Genomic DNA, 19,581 nt, shown 5'->3' on the forward strand with positions numbered 1-19,581 from the left:
TATTTTCACTTTAGAAGGGTTGTTTCTCCTATTTATTCCTAGAATAGTATGTCACTTTGTAAATTTATATTAACATAAATTGATTGTACTGAAATCTTGACAATATTCCCTTTATTTACCAACAAACTTGCAAATTCTTACGTGTTTATAATACCGTGTATAAGAGAAGTGTAATGTAGCAAGTACTTTGCCAGTTGTAGGCATTTACTTATTTTTGTGTGAAATACAACCAGTTTTGGGAAATCTGTTAGTAAAGGAAGTAATGTGTGAGGTATATAAATAAATTCTTCTGAGCTGTGACAACAAAGGCTGTGGTCTTTTTCTTAGGCACATATTTTATGGATAAAAGTGGAATAATTGCCATGGAAAATTAAACAACAAATTGAGTGTAATTACTGTTCAATGTACATAGCATAATTTTGCACATTTCAAGTCAGGGTGGACGGATGGCAGTCGTGTAACGTCATGTAGTTTATACTTTAGAACGGTTGTCATGCGAAATCAGAAAACGCTAGCAGAAGAGTGGATAACCTTCCTCGTACGACAATTCAGAGAGATAAGAATCGCGGAAACGTTTGGGCTGAGTCTAAGTCAACTTCATTTGTTTTTTTTTTCCAGTGACAATATACAACGTAAAGCAGGAACAAAACTGGTACAAAAGAAAGTCCTTGTACATTTTCACCATTAAATACCCGTCTACAGTAAGCGGGAGTTGGTATATCGCAAAGGTAATCGGGTACATATTTCGACACAATCAAGCTAGTTTCAGAATTTGTCACAATTATATCTGTTTTGGAGTTTTCAAACACAACTCAGTAATGACTGAGTGCATCTTCACCTGACTTCTGGAAGTAAGGGTGAAATACAAAGACATACGAAGCTACTTTTAATTACTTCGTGTTACAGGACTAAAAGCGGTAATACTTATTTTGTTTTCGTAAAAGATCCACAGACAACCACAACAAACGTAGAATACTGTTTGTTCTGTTTTCTGTCAGACAACGGCGACTGTACTTAAAGAATTTAAGTTTAACCTTTGTTATAGCCACCTAATAATTATTTTGATTTCAAAAGGTAAGTGGACTGAACACATTCAATGCTTGGCTAAATCATCACACATACACTTCTTATCTTCGTCCAAGGTCCAGTTTAAGTGGAGTCGTAGCTTTATATTTATATTCGATATGCATGCAAAACTAAGACAGATTTTAAAAAATTACGATGAGGAAAAACTTAAACAATACAGAGTAACTTGTTTGCAGGTATATGGACCTACGTAGACTTATTTTGAGACTGATTGAAAGAGTTTGGAATCGGAAAAGAAGGTCCTAAAACAGTTCATTAAATAAAATTAAAACAATAAATTGCCTTATAACTATTTACAGGAACATATACCTGCGATTCTTGGTTAAAACTTTAATTATAATTTGAGTAATCACGATGCTATCAGAGATATGCCGTCTCGATTAATTCTTTTTTACTCTTTGTTTTTCCCTGGCACAATACAGTTTTGGAATACACACACTCACTCTCTCTCTCTCTCTCTCTAATCAAACGAGATGCTCTCCAACGCTCAACTTCTTTAAAACACAGAATAAGACCTAACGTTTTAGTGCACTAATACATTGTGATAAGGATGAATGAAAAGTAATATTCTTCTGACAATTAACATATCGATGCATTTCCCTATATATGCTCCTATCTAATTAATTTCTCATATAAATCCGAATGTGTTCCTTGACTCCTAAGTTGTCTGTACCTAAGAAGTGGTCTTTGAAGTTATTCCATAAACAGCAACACAGAATTGAATTTTATTCACTCGATTTCTCACAAATCGTGTATTACCTTGACAAAACTTTAGAATTATTTCACGAGCAAGACAAATTAAGATAGAGCAAAATTCATGTTAGGTTAGTTCATTCGAATTATTTCATGAGTAAGATAAATTATGATGGTGCGCAATCCAAGTTACATTAGTTCAGTATAATATAAGACACATTACGATGGAGCGAAATCCAAGTTACATTAGTTCATTCGAATTATTTCATGAGTAAGACAAATTACGATGGAGCGAAATCCAAGTTACACTAGTTCAGTATAATATAAGACAAATTAGGATGGAGTGAAATCCAAGTTCATTAAAGTTATTTCATGTCTAAGACAAATTGTTACGGTGCGCTATCCAGGTTACATTAGTTTCTAGAATTAGTTCATGAGTAAGACAAATTATGACGGTTACGTAATCCAAGTTACATTACTTTATTATAATATACTACAAAAGACAAATTAGGATGGAGTGAAATCCAAGTTACATTAAAGTTATTTCATGTCTAAGACAAATTATTACGGTGCGCTATCCAGGTTATATTAGTTTCTAGAATTAGTTCATGAGTAAGACAAATTATGACGGTTACGTAATCCAAGTTACATTAGTTCATTACACTAGTTTATAATGACATTGAGACGATTGCCGTGGTTTCAGTTTTTTGTCATGTCAGATACTGCATACAGCTTGAACAGGATATAATGACGTTTCCGACAGGTTTTTCTTTTTAAAATGTTAAGTAACATTAAAATTTTTAAATTAAAATCGGTATATGGGAGTTAGCATGCAACATTATCTCCATGATATAAGTTATCGAAACTGTATTTCTAGATGTCCTGTGTGTGTGTGTGTATATATATATATATATATATATATATATATATATATATATATATATATATATATATATATATATATATAGGCCAAGTATTTAGAGCCAAGTAATAAAAACCTGAAAACAGCTTTTGACGTTTTGTGCTTCGCACAGAATCTTGCCAAAAAATTACTCTTCCTTCTTTTCATTTGCTGTTGCCATATTCTTACATAAATTGATGAAAATTACAATGAATGCTTAATTTTAATTTTCAGGAATTTGTTATATAAATAATAGTATACTACTTTTTATTATTCTCTGATAAATGTATGGCCTCTCCAGTTTTACCCTAAATTCTCAGTTCTAGGTATTGAAGAACAGTCTAGCCGATATAATTATAGATTATTTATTTGTTTTATGACAAAATCACAGACTTCGGTTCTGGATGTTCGATACAAGTACACTCAAACGTTAAGTTACACTCAGTGCATACTGGACTAAAATTCTCAAAAATGGAGTGGTTTCGTTGAAATGTGCGCCTGACACACAATTCAATAGCGCATCTGACATTCACATTAACACAGTATTTGATAGTTTCGATGTTTTTAAATGTAGATAAAGTATTCGTACTTAACCTTTCTAAATGTATTCTATGCACACTTTTTTTAAATTAAAGCGAATAAAAACCAAACAATTTAATTTCTATTCAAGAAAAAAACTTACGCAACTTTTGTTTTTGAGTACTTTTGTTGCCTTATGTCACAATATTAGATTTGTCCTAAAAGGATTCCTTGAAGCTATGTATCCTTTATAGAAATAAAAAAATATATACATTTTCTTCAGTCTAGATTCCGCTGTTCTGCCCACATATATAGGGAGATTCTTTTGATCACTCCACCAAACTCTGCCCCAAAGAAGTTCACTAGAATATTGTCGTTGCTGTGATAGCAAGCCTTCAACAAAGTGATAGTAGCATAGTTGAAACAAGAGGAGGAGGAATAAGAAATAATGTATGAAAAGGAACAGGAAAAATTAGACAGACGCACTTTCTTGCCTAATATCAGTAACAGGATTGGCTTTTTCTACATACTTGCACTGTTTATCTGGAAATAGCTCAGACCTGAGCTGGGTGCAGACGTCATAGTGTAGTACAAAGTGTCTCCATCGTTGTCTGTGGCCATTATCTGGTATACGGAAGTGCCCAGATTGGTGTTCTCCTGAATGCTTAGTTCTGGCACGATTGAAGGGTTTGTAATCACAGGCGCCGTGTTTAAACCTGGGCAAAGGTAGTGTACAGGTATGAAATGGGAATAAATAGGAGACGCTATAATATAAAAGGTGAATTATTTTTATTTTTGTTTTAATGTGAGATTTTACTTTGAACTGGAAAGGAGAATCATTTTACTGTTTATATTCTCCGTGCAAATAATAACAAAAACACAGCAGAACATAACGGTACACCGCTAAGATCACGCGGGATCCAGGAAGAAATCTGCTACATCAGTCTTTTATACAGTATATCTTGCTAGCCAATACGTTTGAATATAAAATATAAAAAATATCGGTTATTTACTCGTTTCAAGTAGATTCTCTCTCTCTTTATATATATATATATATATATATATATATATATATATATATATATATATATATATATATATATATACGCTATGCATGGACAGCAAACATAATATTAACCTGTTCCCACTGACCAGAAAATGTCATGCAAATTCAGAAAGTAACATTTTCTTTAAGTGCGACCTTTTCAAAGACTGTGCCATAATTGCTATACAAATATTACGTAAATATTTGTATATACCTTATAAGTTTAAACACAATTAATTCTTCATTAGTAGGAAAGTAAATGTTATATCTATATTTATTTTCGATCGTTTTATGTTTTCTTTTGAAATAGAAGAAGAAAAGAGTAGCTCCTTTCTACCTGATATCACAACGGAAAGTGAACTTGAGCGAGAACTGTAACCATCCGACACCGTTACGGTAACATCGTACGATCCCACGGTCTGGTACAATAGATCTGATGTTAGCTGTATTCGTCCAGCTTGAAATAAGACAAACCAAATTATCATCGTCGTCGTTCTTGTCGACGTCGTGATGGTGGTGATGATGGAGTAAGTAGTGGCGGTAGTTATGTTGGTGATCCTGATGATCATTGTAATTTCGAAGACGACACAAACGGTGATGACTATGATAACAATCGCAACAATTTTTCATTATTTCAAACAGACCAATTGTTTTACAAGACCTTGTCGTTCTCTTGTGTTCTACAGTAAGCAGTGGAAGGTCGCTCACGCTAATATCTAAACAGCGAACAGTAATCTTCCTTACTCAAATCAGCTGGTCAAACTCCTTTAGTTTTCACACACGCCTATCTTCTTTCCGATGTGTGTGTGTGTGTGTGATTTGGATTTTTAACGTAGCTTTAACATTTTTTCAGTCATATCTCTACGATGTCTGCAGTGGGGCATCATGCCGCAGACATGTAGCATGATGTCCCCACCCAGTCAAATTATCCTGACACCAGGCCGACCAGTCCTAGCACTAACTTCTTAATGCTGATCGCCAAGCGAGGTAGCTGTTAGTACCATTTTTGTAAGTTATTTGTATTACTCGGCCGGGGTTCGAACCCACGACCTCCCGCATCCGAGGCGGACGCTCTAACCACTAGTGTACCAGAGCGGTTCAACACAAGAAAGAGTGAAAATAAAAAGTTTTGAACAATTTAACAAATAATTTATTTCCTTAGAAAAATACTGTAAAAAATGAAAACAAATAAGAACTTAGGGTTTTAAGATTCAAATCCAAAAATAACCCAAGAATAATCCACGAATAAAATTTTTGAAATCCTAATAATGAAATATTCTAATGAATTCAAGTTTGAGTCTCGACGAAGAATCCAAGATGGAAGGCGATGACGTATGTTGTATCCTTTATGGTGTTTGAATATCTATTGTTCTGCGTTATTCACAAACAGTAAACCGGTGTTGGAAATTCGAATATTTTTTTAAATGTCTTTGTTCAAGAATTCTGTATGAGAACACATATATCTCCAGGAAAAAAAGAATTAATCCTTTAGAATCCAAAAAATTCAAATAAACTCTAAATTGACACAACAAAAGAGCACCTTGACACCAAATGTTTTAATCCCAGGCTGAGAGATCTCCCTCTAAGCATCACTATTAAAACTAGTGCGCAATTTCAGAAATGCCTAATTGCGAAATGGAGGATTACGCGATCATGTTTACATATAAAAAATTACGTAGCCCCAGTATGAACTTAATAAAAACCAATCATTTTACTCATTAAACCTATTTACAAGTCGAGGGTCACGTATCCAACACAGCCTCGATCTCAGCCGTATTATTCCCACAATAAAAATAATATAAAAAAACTTGTTCACGTGACTTTTACTAATTTTGAATTAAGGTCGGGAACCAGGTCAGCCTGATGTGTTTACAAAAAATGAACAGTCAAGGTCAAACTATTTTCTTGAAAAGGTATCAAGTTTCTAATAAACAGAACTACATTATTTTGACATATAATGATTTTTTAAAAAATATAAATTAAAACTTACAAACAATTAAATCAGATATAAATTAAATCAAATATGCATAACAGAAAGGTCTTTACTTATAGCTGGAGAAATGGTAACTTACACGCTGATAGAATTTGGAAAGGGCACCCGAGTGGATTACATGTCATTGTATAAGCCAGTACAGTACTATCGACGTCAGTAGCATCAACGTCGAAAACTAGCTCGGTCGTCTGAGCCGACGTAATCAAAGTTACGGAGTCTGGAAAAGAGACAATACAGACAAGATTGGTGATTTTGAATGTAGAGTCTGTGACATTTTTGTTCTTCATTCGCTGATTCGTTATTCACTGATTTTTTGATTTATTTAGTAATTAGTACACCTTGGCCCAATCCTTATGGTGCACAATGCGTGTGTAGAGGTATGAAAGTAAAATACTAGAAAATGAATGGAGTAAAACGTTATATAGAGCGTCTTGGATATGTTACGCAAAATCTACTTGAGATCTCGTTGAAACTTAAATTGTATGACTCAAGTAACTATGAAATAATAGTGGTATTATAAATTTCAATGTTACATCCAAACAAAGTGCTAGAAATCATCATATGTTAATGATATATTTATGCAAACTCAGTCAATTCAGTGTTTGAGATAATAATAAATCTTTTCGATTGTCATACTCACATAGGAGAAACATGTCAACCATTTGAATAAACCATTCCTGCGTTTAGATTGTAGAAGGCCTCATGGAAGATTGATGAAATGATCAAATACGCTTCTTTAAATAAAGTCATTATTATTATTATTATTATTATTATTATTATTATTATCTGTTTGTCAATTCTGAGAATTTGTAAGATCATAAACATTTTTCTAATTTGCATTAGTCAATCGTTTCAATTACATTATAGACAAAAATTCAAAAGAGAAAAAAAGCTTCATATTAATATATTTGCGTTGTGTACTTGTATCATTTTCTTTGTGCACGTGGCCTGACTTCTTGCTGACATTATCTGACTTTTTTCGCAAGTGACGAGATTTGTTTTCATGTAATATGGTATCTTACTAGGCAAATTAGTTATCACGGGACTGTTGCTTGCCACAACATGCACTACCAGTTTCCCCACTGTGGTACTTGTACCATCGGAGCACCCTATAAATACATGGTAGTTGGCGTTGGCAGCGACAGAGAGACCCGGGTTGTTATTCAGATACACCCCAAAATCTGCAAAATATAAGGTTATTTAAAAAAAGATACATACATACATACATACATACATACATACATACATACATACATACACACACACACACACGCACGCACGCACGCGCACATACATACATACATGGATGCATGCATACATACATACATACATACATACCTGCTGGGATAGATATATGCATACGTAGGCGGTTGGGTATGATTTTAAATCGTTGTCAACAATATAATAAGACAAGTTTTTCTGTATTTTAATCATTGCACATTTTTCGAATTCTACGGTATTAAACTAAACAGAAAGAAGCAAACCCGAAAAGTTTAGTAAAACCAACAACAATTTATATCCATAGAATAACTTCAAAAGACACTAAAATTTTGTGAATAAAATCCACAAAATCCTAAATGTTTTATCCCAAGTCGAAAAGTATAGTATGTACCGATATATTCTAATAATCTTGAATGTCCTGATGTACCACAATGATATAATCCAGAATGTCTTTGAATGAATCTCAATTAATCCCAAAGTAGTGTTTCAGGCAAAAAGTTGATGATCACATAGTAATTCCAATGTATGAAATAAATAAACCATTCCTCTCAAATAATAACTGAACACAACTATAAAGTTTGATCTCAGATTTAAAAAAAAAATGAAATTAAAACAGGGCTGAATAATTTGTTTTAATCAAATCCTATATACAAACATTTCACTTGAACTAAGATACCATATAATTTTTTCAGGAAATACCCCAGGTTATCAAATCAAATAAAAGTAGACTTCACTCTTATTCGCAAACAAAGGTGAAGCACACAATATAGTTGATATGTTCACATGCAACTTACAAAGAGACCTTATTTAATACTAAACACTTTGATAATCATCAACAAATATAACTATGTCGTCCGTGAGTCTTTGAGTCATCACTAAAATATACACAGTAACTGCTGCACTAAGTAAAAAATTAGTCTATTTTTTTCAGGAAATCTAATAACTGGTTTGGTCGAAGAATGCATACACACGCTAAGCTGCAAAAACGATATTCAGTCAACGCAGATGCATATCCAACCAAACGTCGTTAATATAACGAGTTGGATTCTGGTATACTTAGGAAGATTTTGAAACTATTTAATATATATTAGGAAACTATTGTTTTGTTCAGCGATGATACTGATAGTTTCGTTCATAGGGAATGGAACCCACCCATTGTTCGTATGTGTTCCAGATGACATGAGTGTACAATGGGACTTTTGGAGCACAGGGCTGCAATTCAATTATAATATTAGAGCGATGGAAAACCTCATTTCATTATTGAAAAGATGGTTTTACTTCTTTCTTACTTGTCATTATCAACCAATCTTGTCCTACCAAGCCATTATATCTCTACCACCCGTTTCCTGATTGTAATTCGCAGAACTGACAAACAAACATACCGGTACCATAAGGGACATTCGGTCTTTTACTTGCAGAAGTTTCCGTTGGCTTGTCTAAGGTGTCAATCGGTGACTGGTACGGAATGAAATTGTTAAATGTGCATTATTTAACACCTATGCTGCTTTTCGTTTTTTGGGTTTAACTGCATTTTTCGGCATTTAGTAAGCTGTAGATGGAGGCCAGTATTTTTGGTGGAGGAATAATCTGGGAAGATCCAGAGAAGAACCAACGACTAACGCGAAGTTACTGGCAAGCTTTCTACATGCCCATGTGAGACTTGAGCCCACGTGACATGTGAGTGATCTGTAAAGGCTAGCGGCTTGTAACACTCGGTCACTCGGATAACCGGGCCTAAATGCTTGCGAGTCCATGTCATGTCACCCTAAGGTGCATGAAGAAATTTCAGAAAGTGTTATGTAATATGATTTTTAATAGGATTAAATCGATAAGATCTGCACGAAAGGAATTTGACATTTATTTTAATACCGAGACATTAGGCTTGTGTGATTTGCATCAATCAGGCATGCTTAATCGACGCGTAAGGGGGTAGGGGTAGAGCGAGACATGCAATAATGTCTGCATGTCCAGCCTGAGCATGCAACTGAATGTGAAAACTCAGTATCACACAAACATAAATAAATAGCTGACTTTGTTGACAGCTTTAACTAGTCTTTCTAAAGCAAAAATACTTGAAATAGATTGCTTCAAAAAATACTTTTCCAGACATATTTATTCTGGGTACTGCCAGATAAGTTTTAACTTTCTTTCTTTACAAACAAACCAAACAATGACCTATATTTAATAGCGGAGCCTGAAATCTGTTTGAAACACTAATGTTTGGTAATAATTAGTTTCACACGTCTCAGTCAGGTAATAAAACGTCAATGATGGTACACGAGTAGCACACATTTGAAGGAAAAATGTATTGGTGAGTTCAACTAAGCAATATGATGGCATGAAGCGCATATTTTACTGATACTCGCGCTTCTCATTAGACATCCTTCCTTGATTGCTTTCCTGTGCCTTTAAATAAAATATCGTAATGAGAATTAAATTGGTTACCTGTTAAACCTGGTTTCTTTCTGACAGTGAAAGGAGCAGAATTGGGACTCGTAGAGCTGATGTTACACGTGATTGGGTCCGACGGATCAGTTACACTTAGAGTATACAGCAGTAGTTCTGTCATCTGGTTTTCCAGGACTTCGACTGTAGCTTCTAAGTTGTGTATTGTAGGAGGCTTGTGAAAACACAGTGAAACATTCCAGTTAATCTACATTGTCAAAAACATCTCTGATGTAAACAAACATATAACATTCTTATTATCGACATTACCCAAAACATCTCTAATGTCAAATACATACAATTAAAATTATCTAATTGCCCAAAACATTTGTGATATGAAATGCGTGCATAACTCCGATCATCTATATTAACGAAACATCTCCAACGTCAAATACATGCAAAATTTAAATTATCTAATTACTTTAAACATATCTAATGTCCAATGAATACAAAAGTCCAATTATCTAATTACCCAAAACATATCTAATGTCAAAATACATGCAAAACTCAAATTATCTAATTACTCAAAGCATCTGCACGTTTGAATTGTTAAATGCAGAATACTTTCAGACAATACACATGTATTGGCATAAAGACAGAGAGCCCCCCCCCCCCCACATATATATATATATATATATATATATATATATATATATATATATATATATATAGAGAGAGAGAGAGAGAGAGAGAGAGAGAGAGAGAGACAGACAGACAGACAGACAGACAGACAGAGATATGAAAACATACCTCATTGTAGATACTGAGCGTGAGCGTTCCAGATGCCGTGTATTCACATAAATCTACCACTTTAAACCGGAGGAGGTATTTCCCTGATAGGGTAGTCAGATCAGCAACAACTCTTACCTCGTCTATAATTCAATTATTATTTGTTTAAATCCACCATTGTTTAAAAACATTATTATACTAAACAGGGGTTATGTGCATATATTTAGTCCCCCACCCCTTACAGTCCACTAACATGCACGCATATATCCTAGCAAAATGATTATAATTGTGCTACATTTTTTTTCTTCATACAAGTCTTTGTTATTTTTTAATGTATATTTTGTACAGCTGATATGGCTTTCCTAACATTGATCAGTCACTAACGGGTAAAACATTAAAGGGGAAAATTTAAATTTCCTGTGTATCAAAGAAAACAGGTAATATATTGTTATACCGTAATTATTTGTGTGGAACGCATCCAAATTCGAACAGCATGGATGGATATTTTCTAGCGCATAATGTAGTCGGGTATAATTTTTTTATACTTTAAATTATGCATAGAATAATCAACGTTAATGCTAGTAAGCGGATGCGTTATGCAATCGCCGATGGGATTATGTGGTGTCCGCACAGGCACACATACTACATGAGGAACAACGAGACTTAGTCAACTTCTTCTCATATCTAGGTTGTTTTATTCTCGGGTGCTCGGGAAGATACTCCAATTGGAACATTTTGGGGTTTTTGGATTAAATAAAATAAACATCTAGGAAATATTACAGGGTCCGCCATGGCAGTAGTTCCGTTAACCTAGACTCTTTCGAGGCCCTTTGAGCATGGTACAGCTATCACTGAGCAATTTAAGGTATGCTTCAACTAGACTGTCATTGCGTGCACACGTACATTGTTGTGATGTCAAGTCTTGCATATTCGGAGAGTTAATTGATGTGATTTCCTGTATTCTTGATTTAAATTTGAGCTTATCAGAAAATTTCTTTTACTTAGCTTGTTTGAATAATTTCGTAAAGGTTTCATCACTTTACCATGGACATAGTTCTCCGCCATTTTCCGCTTTTCCGCTTTTTCCCGGTAAATCACGAATTCAAAGTGTTTCTAAGATTTATTTTCCTTAGTATACTAGTAGTGTATGAAATTATTGGAGAATATGACAACTATTTAAGTAAAATTTAAATTTGTTCCTGTCTCCCGTCTCCGCTGTCTGACAATAATATATTATCACACATAAATGATGGAGTATTCCAGAAACTTCAATTTGCCTTACATTACAATAAACGAATACATGCTACCTAAAACCAGACCATCACGTATTAGTGTTCTCCTAGCTAATGATAGATCTCTATAAAATTTGGAAAGCGACCACCTGTGTATGGTCAAGCAAGTTTTCTTTTCCCCATATTGGATGTAATGTTTCAGGTGGAGCATTGTTAAACTTAAATGACATCAAAAGTGTTGAAAAAAAAATGAATTAGATTTAGCAGAGAACAGGTAGAAAACAAATATTTCGTTCAACAAACCAAGCAAATGGATAAAGTTTGAATAAATAAACTGTTACATTAAAAATGGTTGAACTAGAACAGTAGGTGGACGAGATGAAAGATAAAAAGCAACATGTTGTGTCTAGCGTTGTGTCTATATAAAATTTTAATTCTGTTGTTTTCTGGCATACGTTTCGTCATTTAGAAACTAAACTGTTCATTAAAACAAATAACTAATCATGATGTACCTTAATCGTCACCTGCGATGATCACACATAAAACACACGCACACACACACATGAGCACGCATAATAACAATGTTGTGAACTGAGAATACAGATCATAAAGCGATCGCAGAGCACAACAAACTGTACATGAAAGCAACTATTGCATCTCTGAAATGTTGTTAATCTTTAACAACATAAACTTAAGCCTTAAACAAGTGTTGATAGCTATCTCATCGCATCTCAATATTTATTTCCTTAAATTTACTGTTTCCTCATATCCTATATAATACCTTACACATCTAAAATTACATTTTGAACATTTAAGATTTTGATCGGCTAGGGATACTTTATGCACAGGGTATTCGAATAAACAGGTTGTGATGTATATTTGATTTAATTTATATTTGATTCAATTTAATTGTTTGTTTGTAAGTCTTAATTTTGTTTATTCCACTACTCGCTATTGTAATGTAACTTTATTTACTGGAACAGAGTTCAGTTCTGACTGATCTTTTATTTTTGACGTAAACAACTTGATGGAAATATTGTATCCAATGCTGACCTAGTTCCTGACATTGATTCAGAACCAATAATAGTTTGTAGTAAACAACTTTAAAAAAAAAATGTTTATTCTTTCTCAGAGTAAGATTTCATAAAGTGGAATCGAGGCCATAATTGGAGTACATGACAAATAACATGTATCATTTAGGTTTTTCCAGAACATTGACCCACAACCAGACATCTGTTTTGAGTTATAGCTAGATTTATTGTTCATGTTTTGAGAAATAATAGTGATACTCGCCCTAACACTGGAGACGTCCAGGTGTTTTATGTTGTGACCAGTTTTTGGCTAATTATTTTATTTTTTTCCAATTTATTTGGATTTCAAGTTTGTTTTCCTTGAAAAACTAGTGCTCTAAATTAATTCTTTGACAAAGACATTTATCGAAATTTACACAGAATTAAAAACCTAGAATATTATTTTCTGTAATTCAACAAAGAACTGTTGACACATCAGCACAACATACGTAGTCGCCTTCCATTTTGGATTTCACCAGGATTCGAACTCATTTTCATTAGGACTTTTTGTGTCTAGGATTTCTATTTATAAATTCTTGTATTTATTTTGGATTTGAATCGTAAAACCGTAAGTTCTTCCTCTCATTTTAACCTTGTTTTTCTAAGGAAATAAATTAATTGTTAAATTTTAAAAAGCTTGTTGTCTTCACTTTTTTCTTGTTGCTTTCTTAAGAGCCTAGACTCGTAATAAGGTGATAACTCTATATAAAATTTGTGAAAACAACAAGTGTCTCTGATACTCAACTCAGCAACTGGTTGTCCTTTTTAGTCTTTAACCTTTTAATTATTCTTCCTCTCTATTATAAATATATTATTATTTAAAGTTCATTGTATGTTTTGAATTATTGTGATTAGGGGTCGGCAAGCATTCAATTTTTGTAGCTAACAACAATTATTTAATCATCGAATGTCGTAAATCGTATCAGAGACACTGTGCCCCAAAGAAAGTAGGGTTGTGTTATTACACGTGGATTTACAAGCTGTCAAAGATAGGATTTGATCCAGAAATATTGTGTACATCTAGCTGAATCGACCTTTCAGTGGACTGTAACTGAAGAGACTCGAGAAAACAGGGGTAAGTGTCTTAAACGTACACTTACGTATTGCAGACGCATTTATTCGCATTAAATGGAAGTTTAAACGAATAAGCAAGATCAGACCAAAACACTTTCATCAGTGTCAGTGAAGTTTCTTTTCAGGGGGTTGGGGTGACTGATTTATTGGACTAGAGCAGAAGATGATCAGAAATATGACCTCTAGAATGTTTTCAAACTCTGATAATCAGATACAACATTACCTCATTAATATGCATAGATCTTCCGAAATATTGGACATTGACCAGGTGAGCTAAATCAAGACAAGATAAACGTTCTTACGAATTATCGTATCGAAACTGAAGTAGCTGTCTGCGTTCATGGTGATCGTCAGCTGGGTAATGGTAGTGTCTGATGGGTTTGGATCGTTTGCAGATACGGTATAAATAAGGCTTCCCACGGTCCATGTCGGCTGGGCGAACATGAAGAAATTCAGATTTGTAAAGAACGGCGGGGAATCTGACAAAGAAAGATAAAAATACTTTATTTGGGCAACGACTAGCTCATTTTGTTCCACTTCTAGATCGAGATTAGGCAAATTATAACATATTCTCCTACAAGACATTTTGCTTTTCAAGTCAGTGTGGCCAACTGTCAACTAATGGTAGCTGTGATATAATCAGAAAAAAATGTGGTCAGACTGAACCCCTGTGTTAATCCAGCTGAGCCCCTGGCCAAAACCTGCAATATATTCTACCTGCTTTTTATAAGTCTGGTTTCTCCAGCAACCATGACCTTAATGAGAAACTGAAATAAACACTTGTCTAGCATACTAATAATATTACTGCTGCTGCTGCTGCTGCTACTACTACTACTACTACTACTACTACTAATAATAATAATAATAATAAATTTCGCATTCATAGAGGAGAGTGAGGCTGAACAAACTGATTTTAAAAAAAACTTCCGCATAGTATGACTAAAGAGGCACGTTAAAAGTAGTTTCGACAGACTGACCTATTCGCTGCATGAGATGAGTCGGTATGTCTCGTCCCACATTTCACAAGAGTGAAGAAAGTGGGTCGGAGCTTCCTATCTCATAATAGGCCCTCTATCACACCGTTTATATCAACAGGCCATCTTTAGCTTGTGTCGATCTTGTCTTGAAATTAATCCGTTTTAAACATCGTCATTCACACTCGCACTAGCACGCAAGAGTGACACGCACTAAATAATAATTATTTAAATCTGGCGCATTCAATAAATTATCCAGAATGATTAAGAACAAACGAAAAAGAAGAATTTAACAAATATAATTTCAAACATTGCGATTTAATTATTCATTCTGTGTGCATTGGTATGTATATTTAATTTAATTATATCTGATTTAATATATATTTATTTCATATTAATTGTTTTGTTTTTTTTTTCATTTTTAAATTTTATTTATATTTCATTACATGCTATTGTAATGTAAATTTATTCACTAGAGAGGATACTTTTTCCGGAAAATAGTTTGACCTTGACTGTTCGTTTTGTAAACACCAGGTTTTGACATAGATCCTGACCTTGATTCGAAATTAGCAGCAACCACGTAAATAAGTTCTATTTTTATTTTAAAATGATTGGTTGTTGTCGAGGTCATAAAGGAACTACTGATTTAAGATGCAAATAATTTTTTTATTTTTTATTTCTTAGAGTAAAAATGATTGGTTTTCGTCAGGGCCACACTGGGTGTACGTGATCTTCAACAAGTAAATAATTTCGACGAGGTTCTGGAACATGATCACGTGACCCCCTTTTAGTGTTTTAGAATACGATATAACCTTTGTTTTGGAGAGATATTCTCAGTTAGTTGGGCTCTTACACTACAAGTTTTTATGTTGTGCTGTTTGGAGTTATTTCAAATTACTTTGATTCAAACGGATTAATTATTTTTCCCCCTTTAAAATACGCGTGCTTATGTGAAATTCCTGAACAAAGACAGCTTTTATACAAATGTATTCGGATTTCCAAAACCGGAGTAATATTTCTTGTTTCTACAAGGAACTGTAGACTTCAACACTACAGATTACATCATACGTCATCGTCTTCAATCTCGGATTCTTCGTCGGGACTCGAACTTAAGTGCAACATTTTGTTATTAGGACTTCAAAAATTTTGTTCGTGGATTATTCTTGGATTATTTTTATTAAGTTCATGTTTTTTCATTTTTACCTAATTTTCCAGGGAAATATTTTTTTCTTTCTTTTTCTTCAAAGCTTGTCGTTTTCACTCATTCTTGTGTTACTGTTTATTCGAACCTAAACACGTAACATAAGAGTATGCATACTAATATAAATCACTACAATGTTTTGGCCGGTCTTTTTAAGTTACATGCTTTGCCGATTTGGGACAAATGATGCCCATGTACACAATTATTTACACCACACCACCATTTAGTCTATATTCAAATTCATTGAGATGCATTTCTCATAAACAGTTTAACTTTATTTCAAGTTCTTTCTTTTAACAAAATCTGACATTTGATGCGTGTATGTTGATATTACTGCGGCATGACGTCCAGTGCATTTAATATATGTTTATTTAACGTGTGCAGTATTGTTTAGAATTCCACTAAGCAAAACACGGTACAGAGGGTTTAACCCAATCAAATCATATATGTATATTATAGCCAAGAACTACCTTGCATGCAAAATAAACTAAAAACTAATTTACCCTATCCAAACCATAATATTGTTGCGCGTCTCTGACGTAAACCATGAAATAACGACGTCATAGACAAATGACATTTAGAATAGTATAACCTGTTCAGTTATTTTTAAAATAAGATATATTAAAAGACGTTGTGCATCTTCAAATCCATTGAGAATTCCAGCCTGGGAAAATTATGAAAACATTTTGTAAAGAAGAACAATTAGCCTATGTAAACCTTCGCAAGTGTTTTATTTACACTGGATCTTTTTTAAGGAAATTATTGAAAGTAAGAAATATTGCGTATCTGATTTCCTCTGTTTAAATTTCCAATGCTTCATCACAGTACACATAAACTATCCTTTCATAAAGAACAATAAGGATGTACCTCCGATTGTAATAAATGGTTAAAGGTTTGTCTCAATCACCATTTTAAAAAAAATCCCACCTAGACTGTTTGCTTTGATATAATCAAGTTTTATTTTTCTTTTTCTTTATTTCCGTTCTCACTTTGGGGAGTGGGGTTCGTTTCCATGTCAGACATATTGGATCTGTCTTCAGATGATCTCGTTTCATCCTGTATTCTTTCGACTTTGAATTAATTATAGTAGCGTCAGAAAGATTCAATACTGCTCGTTAAATTACAGCTATATCAGCCATTTTAATTTGTAAATGTGTTCAATACCGTGAACTTAAGAACCCAAAACAAATACACAAATACCCACCAGTCCACATATCAACTCCATCACACACACACACACACACACACACACACACACACACACACACACACACATCGCTTTCACTCGCTCAAGAATACCTAAGAATGTAACCAAAGCAAAGGATCGTGTTAGTATCTCACTTGCATCTATCGTTGCACGGATGCCATAATTTCTGTTCTGATGAGATGAAGCTGATGACCATCCCATGTTCATGCCAGGAGTGAAAGCGGTTGGATTGGGACGAAGGTCAGTGTATATTATGTTGTCTGCTTCAGGGCCGCTGCCTGCTGTATATGCTACCATTTCATTAATCTGTGTATACCTTAAATATAGCACAGACAATTATATTCTGAGTTACATTGTATTATTATCAATATCTTCATCCTCTCTAAAGACTGGGTATGATGCATAGAGTGTTTCCCTTGTTCATACATTGGTCAGGCTTATTGTTGGGTGTTTGTCTCATGTGTTTGCTGTTTCTTCTTACATAAATGAGCATGTCTTTCAGGGTTTATCGGTTTTATGGAAATAACATCGCACAATTCAAACAGGAGATTATAGTTCGTGGATTAAAAAACAAGACTGCTAGCAAACACGCTCGTTCAACGTGACTCTCGCGCGGATCCGTCAGGTTTTTTTGCTACACGAGCTTCTGCAAAAGTAAATCATTGTTAAAGATAGATCGAGCCTGCGTCAAAGTTTGTAGAAGCAATACTTCAAAGGCATCTCTCGCTATCTTCTGGACAAAGGCGCCAATTCAAGATGTGTGATTCAATCGGCCATTGAATGTGTCCATGTCTACGCTAAAAATGAGGTTATGTCATCATTACAAATCACGTATTACGTCACACATCTTATTAACAAATCAGACATGCTCAGGCAAGTTATGAGAAAGGCTCGTTCTTGCATTCGTATACCAGACTCTCGTTTGGCCAAGAACTCACTCAGGGTTGTCTGGTTGAAGGAAACGAAAGTTAACAATTCAAGTGTCAGAGATTGGCTCACTTCGTCGTCAGTGCGACATTCAATACTAAACTATGACTAAATGTTCCTCCTCATGTACCATTCAAAATTTAGTAATCTTCAAGAAACGTCCAAACTGGATATGCTTATGCAACGTTATGAAGGTAACAGGAAACAAAATTAAGATTTATTTCCACCGCCCTTTATTATAACCCCATATAAATTTCCAGTATGAGTTATGCAGTTAAAATGAAAGTGTTCTCGTTTGTGCAGTTTTCATATATCTAAATATTTTGTAGATAGGTTCTGTGTAGATCGTCATGATAAGCAATTTACAAGTAAAACGTTAACCTTTGTGACTTTCACATAAGTTTTCATATACTCATTTCCTTTATACAGAAAATCATTATTTACTACCTCCTCAAACGGATGTTATGCAGTATAATTGTCTTTGTGAGAGACTCAAAATATAAACTGATTGGTGCAAGCAAGAAAAAACATTTAATGAATATTTAGCCACAGGTTCTAGTGAGTGTTTTCAAACGCGATTCCATGTAATTACCTTCTTTAACAACAACAACAACAACAACAACAACAATAATAATAATAATAATAATAATAATAATAATAATAATAATAATACAATAATGATATTAATAAAATACTTCACCAAACCCCCAACGCAGTCAACCACCCTTTAAAATTCAGCCCAATTTAACTGAGTGAAATCCATGAGAAAAATCTGAGCATGAATAAAAAGCATAAATGAGTTCAACAAGAATGAGTTATCATTTTCCCGTCTTCCCAACATCCATACGGACAACTGCATTTGTGTGCAAAAAAGTTTGAAAATTACTCTTTTAAAAACTACATACGATGTCTATGAAATTTTAGCTGATATATAAACATATGTAGATTACAAATAATGTCTATAAGTGACTTATATATGTCACATGTGGCCTGGTATATATTTGTTTTGTTGTTACTGCTGCTGCTGTTTTACTGTTTTGTCTTGTTTTCACTCACCATCCGATGTAGTCGCCGGGATAAACCGTCATCTGGGCGCCACTAGGAATGTTCAATGTAATTAATATATCTGTATCAGCTGAAAAATTGAAGGAAAAAAGACATAATTTAACACCGCCATTGTGCTTCATTGCTGGGTCAAGAAGTAAAGAATATAGATTGGAGCAGAATAAGAAAACGAAAAAAGAAAGAACCAGAAAGAAAGAAA

At 34.0% G+C, this 19,581-nt stretch overlaps 1 protein-coding gene and 1 long non-coding RNA gene across 2 annotated transcripts in view; both read right to left on the minus strand.

Moving 5' to 3' along the window:
* Positions 1-10,068, minus strand: part of LOC149805722 (cadherin EGF LAG seven-pass G-type receptor 2-like) — a 37,081-nt gene extending 27,013 nt beyond the window's left edge. Inside the window, exons 1-5 of the mRNA XM_089934678.1 lie at positions 9,904-10,068; positions 7,260-7,418; positions 6,317-6,454; positions 4,582-4,701; positions 3,730-3,915 (exon numbers count right to left, since the gene is read on the minus strand). Of these exons, the coding sequence (XP_089790804.1) occupies positions 3,730-3,915; positions 4,582-4,701; positions 6,317-6,454; positions 7,260-7,418; positions 9,904-10,027 (727 nt within the window). The 5' untranslated portion in view covers positions 10,028-10,068. The remainder of the gene's footprint in view (positions 1-3,729; positions 3,916-4,581; positions 4,702-6,316; positions 6,455-7,259; positions 7,419-9,903) is intronic.
* Positions 10,069-10,653: 585 nt separating this feature from the next.
* LOC149805723 (uncharacterized) lies at positions 10,654-17,681 on the minus strand. The gene is made up of 3 exons (XR_016414986.1): positions 17,525-17,681; positions 14,311-14,487; positions 10,654-10,775 (listed from the first exon to the last, which is right to left on the minus strand). It is a non-coding gene; the product is annotated as an uncharacterized LOC149805723 (long non-coding RNA).
* Between the last annotated feature and the right edge of the window lie 1,900 nt (positions 17,682-19,581).

Source organism: Sinohyriopsis cumingii, chromosome 2, assembly GCF_028554795.1.
Source record: "Sinohyriopsis cumingii isolate HCF-2022 chromosome 2, ASM2855479v2, whole genome shotgun sequence".
Taxonomy (NCBI): domain Eukaryota; kingdom Metazoa; phylum Mollusca; class Bivalvia; order Unionida; family Unionidae; genus Sinohyriopsis; species Sinohyriopsis cumingii.